The sequence below is a fragment of the Octodon degus genome, unplaced genomic scaffold (genome assembly GCF_000260255.1).
Source record: "Octodon degus isolate 3935 unplaced genomic scaffold, OctDeg1.0 scaffold00045, whole genome shotgun sequence".
NCBI classification, from domain to species: Eukaryota; Metazoa; Chordata; class Mammalia; order Rodentia; family Octodontidae; genus Octodon; species Octodon degus.
Window position 1 is genome coordinate 3,706,260 of NW_004524621.1, and position 9,636 is coordinate 3,715,895.

At 55.7% G+C, this 9,636-nt stretch overlaps 1 protein-coding gene across 1 annotated transcript; it reads left to right on the top strand.

Annotated features, from left to right (window-relative positions):
- The first annotated feature begins 552 nt into the window (after nucleotides 1–552).
- Nucleotides 553–3,023, top strand: Tff3 (trefoil factor 3). Its single transcript, XM_023715873.1, has 3 exons — nucleotides 553–634; nucleotides 1,871–2,017; nucleotides 2,914–3,023. Exons 1-3 carry the CDS (start codon nucleotides 553–555, stop codon nucleotides 2,925–2,927), a joined length of 243 nt encoding a protein of 80 aa, XP_023571641.1. The 3' UTR covers nucleotides 2,928–3,023.
- Nucleotides 3,024–9,636: the final 6,613 nt, after the last annotated feature.

Below are 9,636 nucleotides of genomic sequence, written 5' to 3' on the forward strand. Positions count from 1 at the left end.
ACCAGGTGGGGTGGGCACCGGCCCCCCTCGCCCCCCTTGGGGCCAGGAAGCTGCTGAGAGCCTGCCTCTGCACAGACGTTGTCTCCAGAAGTTGATTCTCGGAACTGAGGAGTGTATTCTGGTTTTACTCAAGTGTATTGAGCAACCACATTTCATGAATTTACTAAAATGTAGTTCATAAAAAATGGTTTTGCTGATAAGATGCAAAAAGGAAAAAACTTTCTATCTCTGGTACACGACCAGACTGACTGAACTGGCGCTGGGGGCACGGGCGCTCTTCTCCAGGCTCTTGGCACTGTACCTGCAGTGTCCCTGTCCCCAGCTGGAGCTTGGAGGAAGTGAACTCTGCCCTGGCTGCCACCCTTGGGGGACACAGATAAGTCTTCAGGGAGCTTCATTACCTCACAGGAGAGAAGCAGGCAGAGTCAGAACCAGGGAGAGGTCCCCTCCCCAAACAAACACTGGCTAGGAGAGGCTGGGCTGGGCACTTATAAATGTGCTGCCTGGGGCAGTTGCCACATCCAGACCCAGGGTTAAACTGCATACATCGTCATGGAGACCAGAGCTTTCTGGCTGCTGCTGCTGGTTGTGACCTTGGGGTCCTCGGGTTGGGCTGCTGAGTTTGTTGGACTGTGTGAGTACTGCCAACTGCCCTGGGTGCAGGGAGGGGACATGAGACCCAGGGAGACAGGGTGCTCTCAGGGGCTGAGCACCGTGTCAGTGTAACCGTTAGCTTTTGTCCCATGCACAGATTTTCTTGCAATAACCCCAGATCATGGGACTTACTGTCCCCATTTCACAGGCGAGGACACTGAGGTGTAGAGGTTGTCTCTGTACCTAAAGCCAACTTTCTGTTTGGTGTTGAATCAGGGCTGGAGCTCAGGGTGGTCTCCTTGCTTTCTTTGCCTGAGATTTCTAAAGGACACAGCTGGTCATCACTGCTGCAGACTCAGGGACAGAGTAAAGGACAGGAGAGTGGTCCCAACACACATGCGCATGGTTTCCGAGGGCTGCACCTCGAAGCTCTAGGCAGATCATGGCCCATGCCGGGGGATCTCCAGAGCAGGGAAGGCGGCACTTCCCAGACCCAGCCTCGTACTCCTAAAGCTGGGAGACCCTGGCTGCACAGGGAGCCAGACACAGTGGAAGGCCAGGGAGGTGGAGCTGGGAGCCAGCCAGGGCGGGTGATCCCGGCTGCAGTCACAGGGGTTTGGGGGCTTCTGGGTTGGTTTCTATTTTTTTTTTTTTTTTTTTTTGGTGGTACCAGGGATCAAACTGAGGACCTTGCTCTTGCCAGGCAAGCACTTATTCCACTGAGCTATCTCCCTGGCCCCCAGGTTTCTATTTTCTAAGGGAAAACGCAGTTAGTTACTGCGGCAGGTGAGCTTTGCTGTGCGTGTAAGCACACGCATGCACACATGCACACCCAGGCCTGTGTGAACCGCAGGCGCTGGGTGACACTGTGGTAAGGTGAGCACTGGGGACACAGAGCTGCCATCAGCAGGCAGTTTTAGATCTCACAGCACACTTTTCATTTTAAGAAAAAGGTCAAGTTTTTTGTTGATCAAACAAGAAAGAGGACACTCTTCTGGGCTCTGGGGACCCCAAGTCCCACAGGTCCCACAAGCAGGAGGGTACCTAGGCCTGGGTGAGAGGAACATGCTAGGCACCTGTGCAGGTGGCCAGGTTCCCTGGCTTGAGCGTGAATAGCAGTGTCTCTTTACAGTCCCCTTGGGAAGCCCACCCTTGAGGCAGCGGGCATGGCCACCTCGAGGGGAGTAGAGGTGGGGTGAGATTCAGACGTGTGCTGAATGTAGCACACAGCCCCAAAGCAAGGACACCTGCAGCTGACTGGTTGTGGTTTGCACAGCGGAACACCTATGCACGGTCCCCGCCAAGGACAGGGTGGACTGCGGCTACCCCCGGGTCACCAAGCAGGAGTGCAACAACCGGGGCTGCTGCTTTGACAACAGCATACGGAATGTTCCCTGGTGCTTCAAGCCTCTACAGGAGACAGGTGAGGCCAGTGGTGGTGCAGGGCACCTTGGGAAACCCAGAGGCGCACACTTCAGGTCCTCAGGAAGCTGCACTAGCCGTGGCTTTGGCAGTTCACTGGGCGTCACGCCTGTCTCCCACATGAGGCCTCAGGCCGTGCTGCTAGTAGCCAGGGACTGCCCCTTTCTGTAAGACAGAAAAGCAAGAGTTTCCACAAGATGTTCTAAGCGGAGGCCTTGTGCAGAAGGCACTACTTTAAAAATTGCCCTAGAGAGAAGGGGGGTGGAGGGCGGGGGGGCTTGGAGAGCTGGGCTATACACTGGGGCTAATCAGCAAACCAACCACCCAGAGTGCCTTGCATCTGTGAGGTGCTCACTGCAGACAGCAGCTGGGTGGCTTTCAGGGTGCCATGTAGGGTGACCTCTGGAACCCTCTCTGGGAGGGACCAAGTGTAGACAGCAGGTGGTTTGCTGTCATGGCTCATATGGGCCCACCCCGCACAGGGTGTGACTGTCCTCTATCAGCCAGCTGGCATGCCCAGGTGCCAGCACAACTTCTAGGAAGGCCACACCTGCTCTAAGCTCCTACCCAGAATGGGCATCCAAGGGGGAGCCATGCCCTTTGTCCCAGGACAGCAGAAGGGAGGCCTGGTCCCAGCTGCTATGTCCCCAACCAAAGATGGAAGTCCTGCCCCTGCCTTCCCTTCCACCAGCAGAGCAGGAGGAGGCCCTTTCAGTCTGGGACCACAGGGGATGCTCCCAGGGCTCTTCCAGCCTGCCCCACAACCTGTCCTCCAAGCGCAGCTCCCCTATCGTCCCAGGCTCTCCCAGGTCCCCTTGTCACCCATGGTGGGATCCTGGGGAGGTCAGGTTGCTGGAGTGGAGAAGACAGCTCACTGAGCCTCTGCTTTGTTCTCAGAATGCACGTTCTGAAGCTTGCCTGCTGTCGCCTTGCAAGGGGCCCCAGCTCCAGAGGCTGAGAGTCCCACCCCTGCCTCTGGCCAGCATGCTGCTGAGTTGGATTAATGGCAGGGCTTTGTGTCCTAAAGAATAAAGATCCTGTGTCAGCATGAGGACACCTCTTCACTCCTGAGACTCTCTGTCGCGTTTCTGTATTCTACCATGTGCTCTCGTGTGTGTGTGGGGGGGAGGGGTGTCAAACAGACTCCAAGGAGCCCTAACAGATGCAAGACCCAGCAGCTCACGTGACTGGGGAGACCTGAAATCTTCTGTATGACCCCTCTCCTCTGTAAACCAAGAAGGACCATCTCATACCTAAGTTTTAAAAATCACTAATATCCCGGTGTGGTGGTACACCCCTGTGGACCAGCATGCTAGGAAGCTGAGGCAGGTGATTAAAAGTTTGAGGCCAGCCTAAGCACCTTAGCCAGACCTTGTCTCAAAGTAAAAAAGAGCTGGGGATGTAGCCCAGGGCAGAGGCCCTGAGCTTAGTGCCCAGTGCCCTGAACATGAAAACAACAAAAATCCAGTTCTGTGTGTCTGGTGAAGACAGCAAACCAAGAACCCCTTACAGGCTCGCACTGTTTGTATCTGTTTGCTTCTTAAGCCTAGCCCTGAAACACCGTGGGGTCCTCTCACTGTGGCTGCAGCTGGTGTCACAGAACAGGTGCACGAGGAGCCTGAGGAGCTCATCTCACACCCCCCACAGTGCTCACCCCAGCCCACCTCCAGGGTGGCTCCACCCCATCCCCAGCTCTCACCATGCCACCTGGCTGAGCAGCACTTTGGTCCTGTGGGGACTCCTCCATCACACCCCCACACATGGCCCTGGGGGTCTTAGGGGGACTCTGATTTCTTCCTCTGAGAAAGACACTGGCTCCCTTAGCAGCCTCCCTGGCCTTGAAGCCCTAAGCTTTTCCATCCTTGACTGGCAATTGAGGGGACAATATCTCTTTAGGTGTCCAAAGGTCCCAGCTCAGAGGGACCCAGTCCAGGAATCTGAAGCGCTTGGTCCACTCTAGTTACCAGCAGCACCCCTTGCTGGTCTGGAGTGACCCTCCGGTGTACCCCTCCCACACCTTCTTGGAGAGAAACCTGTTGCCCTCCTGGCAGCCTGGGTATGGGGCTGTCTCCTTTGCAAGGTGACCAGCAGAGCCTGAGAGGTAAAGCCTCATCCTACTGGAGGAGGGATCCAGTGTCCCTGGCCTCAGGTCACTGTGGTGGCTTCCACCTTGGGCCAGGGTGGACAGCTAAGATCTGCTTCCTCTCTCACCCTGGTCATTGGGAACTATTGTGGCCACCATCCTGTGACTCCAAAGGCCTCCTGGCCTGCACTTGCTGTCCTCCAGCCCTACCCCCTCCCCGTGGATTCTAAACACCCTGCACTGTGCTTCAGCCCTGTCCCCGCAAGCAGGGACCTGAGACACCAGTCTATCCCAGACCACTCCCTCGGCCTGGGGTGCTGCTCTGTCCCTCCAGCCCCATGGTTCCAGTGTAGATGGAATAGTGCTTTGTGCCCCTTCCAGAAGTTTCTCCCACCCTCTGGCTGCCTTGGCTGTGCAGGGTGGAGCTGGCTCCCAACAGGAAGTGACCCTGGGGACTGTCCATCATGAGAGAGTGCCAGATGCTGCTATGTTTCCGGGTAGCCGAGGGCATCCCCAGGGGGTCCTCATTTAAACGCTGAGTCCTAGGGTGGTGATGTGGGGGTGGGGACCTCTCAGTGGGGCATGGGGGTCATCCTGCTGAGAAGATATCCGCACTAGAAAGAAGAGAGCTCCTGGAAGCTGGTTGGTGGGAAGGAGCTGGCAACCCTACCCCCAGTTTCCTTCTCAACGCGTGATCCTGGTGTTGCCCCTGCTAGCATGATGCTGCCCACTGTGCTCTTGGCCTGCAGAGTTAGGAGCCCATAAATCCCCATTTGTTTTTAGTGCCCAGCCTTGGGCATTCTGCTAACACCAGGAAACTGGCAAGGGAGTGCAGCTTCCTTGAGGTGTCTACATCCAAGGCCAGGGAGCAAATCCCTACTCTGGGGCCCTGCGATACTCTCCAGGGACCTGTCACACCCTCTACCCATAGGAGGGGATCACCAGCCATCCCTCCTTGTTCTTCACTCCTGCCCATTCTCAGGGCTCCAGCCCAGCCTGTCTGGGGCCAGGGATGCGCTAAGGCACCCTGAGGCAGGCCGGGGTTTGTGTGTGCGGAATACAGGCCCTGTTGGGAGAGGTGCAGTCCTGGCTGCTCCATAGGATGTGGAGGGGCTGCTGATGGCTCTGATCAGGTCTCATTCAATTGCTACATTGCCCAGATTGGGCCCAACCTTTCGATCCTGCTGCCGCAGTCTCCCGGAGTTCTGGGACTGCAAGTGTGCACCATGACACCAGCCTGCCCTGTGTGTATGAATGAAGTTTATTTTCATCACAGCTAGCTTTCTTTGCCCTGGAGTTCTCAGAAGCAGATCCTAGCTGGTCACTTCCAGGGACTCAGCAGTTCAAGCTCTGCTGTCTCTTGGGAATGGACAGGGCCAGCCAGGGGCCCCTTCTCTCTGGTGTTGTCTTGGGATAGGGAAGTGGGGGTATCCTGGGCTCTTCCTGGTAAGTCACTGGGTGCCCTGTCTGCCTCTTGCTCCTGCTGAGAATTTGGAGTGCTTCCTGCCTTCTGGTCCCAAGCAGGGTGGTGGAGCTTTGGACCTCATAAGGGGCTAGCGTTAGGAGAAAGAGCAGCAGCCCCAAAAGCACCCCGGGGTGGCTGTACCATGCCCAGAAGGGCTCCCAGGACACACAGGATAGGGTTGGGGAGCCGACAGGGAACCAAAGCACAGCGCGCTTTGACCTGTGACCAATCACAGCGTGTCGAGCAGCGCCCTCTGCTGGCTGCTGTGAGTGTCCGCGGCTTCTGGGAACCCGCTGCAGTGGGATGCCTGTTCCCTTCCAGGTGAAATGAAAAAGCCCCGCTGATGACCCCACCTCCCAAGAGCATCCAGTGCCCAGCAAACCAATTCCAGGAAGCTTCTCAAGTCAACAAGGAAGCCCAAGTCCGCCACAGGCCCTTTCTACGTTTCCTGGGCCTGGGAGGGGCTGGGCTTCTCCTCAACCACGCCCCAGCTTTGCGTGCTCCCCCAGAGAGGCGGGCCTCGTGCACACAGCGCCATCTCCAAACGCGGTTGGGGCTTTCAGGTCCCCGGGCCCCCGGGGCCCTTTTGGGTGGTGGTGGTCAGGCACCAGGGCCCCACAGGTCTGGATGGAGGCTGCGCTGCCACATGGGTGTTTGGAAGCCTACGGGCAGGTTCTCACATGGTCACCTGAAGAGGGGCAGAACTGGCCTGTAATCACACTCCCAGATCCCATCGGCACTCATAGTGGCTACAGAGCTGTTTGAGCCAGGCTATGGCTTTTTTTTTTTTTTTTTTTTCCAGAAATCAAGCTAAGAACCTTGAGATTTCCAGGCAGGTGCGTGTGCTGCTGAGCCATTTCCCTAGCTGGGTTAAGACTTTATGTCCGATAACAGAGCTGTTCATCATGTGTGGTGTAGACACTGCACAGGAATCATGGGGCCTGGGCCTTTTGCTTAGCTCAGCTGTTCCTTATGAGTGGCACAGAAGCCTGCGCAGGCACCGCACTCACTGCCTGGTGTTCCTCCTGCTGCTGTGCGGCATAGGCACGCGGCCCTGCAGTGTCACAGGCATGGCTTTTCTCTCACCTCTGTTTGTTTGCTTCTTTGAGACAGGATATTACTATATAGTCCAGGCCGGCCTTCACCTTCCTCTGTAGTCCAGGTTGGCCTAGAATGTCTGGCAACCCCCCTGCCTCAGCCTCCCAAGTGCTGGGATCATAGGTGTGTGCTGCCACGCCAGGCTTCACAGCTCTTATAGAACATTTGTTGTGCATACCTTATTTCCAAAAGTGTATGGACAGTCATGCCTAGGAAGTCAGTTTTATTTCAGAGTAGCAAAAGGGTCTTCAGAAATATTTGAGAGAAGAGAGGTGGGGCTGTTGCCAGGGAGGGCCCTCCCAGGGAGGCCCTGTACCTCCTGCCCAGTCCCTGAGGTACCACCTACCTGCCTCAATACATTCCCCTTCTTTTTTGTTTAAACCTGGATCGTGTCTTTTGAACTAAAAAAGAAAACTCCCAGATGTTGACAGATGTGTTCCCTGCCTTTCCGCCTAAAGACAACCTCCTTTCCAGCCCAGGACAGTGGGGAGGGTCCGACAAAGCAAGGGATCCCACAGACCTTGGCACTTTCTCAGACACCCCATCTCTCCAGAGCACCTGCAGGGCGATTGTGCTGCTCCCTGTGCCCATCCGACCTGGGCAGAGTCACCAGGAGCCCCGAGCCTTCTGAGCTGTCCCCAGAGGCCTGACCCTCACCCACTCCATGTGAGTAGGGCAGTGGCAGCCTTGAGGCCTCCGTGGCTGCTCCGTGGGGCAGGAGAGCTGCCCCTCTGTGGGTTGGCTCCTTCAGGAAATCAGGCCGGGAAAGGCCAGGGTGGGTCCTTAATTCCTGTCCCAGGAAATCCTGGTGCTTGCCTGCGCCAAGGTACAGGGTCTTGGACCCCAGCGCCAGCTGCTGCTGTGCATATGCATGTTAGCTGCACCCCTGGCTTCTGCCAGCAAAAGGAAAGCGCACCTTCCCCAGAGTGCGGCCTCTCCTGCAGGCCTCGTGCCCAAATCTTATCCCAGAGAGGCTGCCCGTGGGGTTTTGCCCAAGGATGCAGCTTTGGTAAAGTCCAAGCCTGGCACGTATCTCTACTCAGACTGGCCTGCAAGAACAGGGCCCATGGGTGGCCTTCAGCAGGGGTACCAGTCACACTGATGGCCCTGCTCTTTTGCACTTTCTGGCTTGGACAGTTCTAAAACTGACATCCACCAGGGCTTGACGGGCTGAGACAATGAGTTTTGATCGACTGGGTCTAGGGATTATTTTGCTATCAAATATTTTCCTTGAGGACTTGGAAGTGGTGCATACCTCCAGAACTTGCTTGTGCCCCCTTGCTTGGTGGACGCAGGACTCATTTGCTGCTTTTTCTGTGCAGCCGTTCAGGTCTCAATGGCCTGGGTACTGCAGGCTTCTCTTGCAAAACTGTTTGCTGGTGCTTGCTTCTGGTACTCTGTCCTTGGTATGCAGCCATGGGGCCCAGCAGAGGGTGCCCTAGACACCTACACCTACTCCACCATGGCCCTGGACAACCCACCCACCTGGGCCTTGGCCCAGCCAGGGAGCTGTGGTGTTCTCCAACTGCCTGGTAAATGTTATGAGTTTCATTCCACTGTGTCTCAGGAAGGCTTTTGTGGTTTGAGTGCAGGCTGTGATGCCAGAAAGATGTTTACACAATGTTCAGATTTAAGATGTGGAAACAACCACAGTAGCGTCCATCAGAAAGAAAGGGGTCGCTAGGATTCTGGGAATATTCCAGGGATGGGTGCCATACCCTGTGGTTTCTGGCTGGGTGCAGGGAAGGGAGCTCGGGAGTGGGTTGGTAGCCTGTCTCTCTACATGGGCTGGGAGAGGGGGACCTAAGTGTGTCCTTCGTCCAACTCCACTGTCCCCTAGGAGGCTAGGGTGGCGGGGAGAGGAGTGCGCTTTCACAGGCTTGGTTGCACTAAATGTGCAGTAAATGTGGGATGACAGTGATCACAGCATTCCATGAAGATGCTCTGGAGGGAGGGCCTTGAGGAAGAAACCTGGGCATCGAGGAGGGATGGGAGTCTGGGGTAGGAGGGGTTCGGGAGAGGGACGCAATGGGCTGGCCTTCCGCTGGGCCTCCAGAACTGTCCTTCCCATGGGAGTGTGACGAAGGCACAGGGGCCCCAACAGAGCCCTAAATCCTGCCTCCAGCTCAGTGGCCTTGGGCACATGGTCCAATCTTTCTGAGCCTCAGTTTCCTCATCGGCCAAATGGGGCTCTCAGGGCTGAGGATGCTTAAGGGAGACAACATACGGAAAGGTACTTGGTGCTCAGTACAGCAGAGGCTGGAGGCGCCTGCCCCCATTCTCCCTAACTCTTGGGAAGCCCTCTTAACACCCACAGGGGGAGCCCAGGTGTTAGAAGGAAGGCATTTCAGCTTCTCCTCTCTGCAGGCCTGAGAGCTGGCAGGGTGGCTTAAAGCAGAAATGCGGGAGAACAGACATCTGAAAATAACGTGGCTTTATTCGATGTGTATCACATTGTTCATAAATGGCATCTAATGTCAGAAACCAAGTTCAAGTCTGCAAAAAAAGTGCAGGTACAAATCTAAGGAGACCGAGGCAGAAATGGACAGGGGGGATATGGAAGGTGGAGTCAGAAGCTCTTGTCTTAGAGTCTGCTCCCGCTTGGGCTCCCTGGTGGGGACAACTGAGGGGCCACGTGCCCCAGACAGCTGCCATGGCCCTGCGCATAACTGTGTATCGTGGATGTGGCATGCAGGTTCGCCTCTCCTGCTGTGGTCCCTCCCTCACAGCCCATTTCCCGTGGAACAGGGCTCAGTCTGGACAGTGACTCACAGCATTATAAAAAGACACACGATTGCACATGAGTTAGATATGTTCCCACCGCGCTGATTACAAAGTTATTTGCATTGATTTTTGCTTAAGAAGAAGTAATAGTTAAACAATTCCTCAACAGGTAAAAGGTTACAATGCTCCAGTTCCCCTGTGATCAGGCTCACCATAATGTTTTCAATAATCAAATGAACAGAAAAAGAGA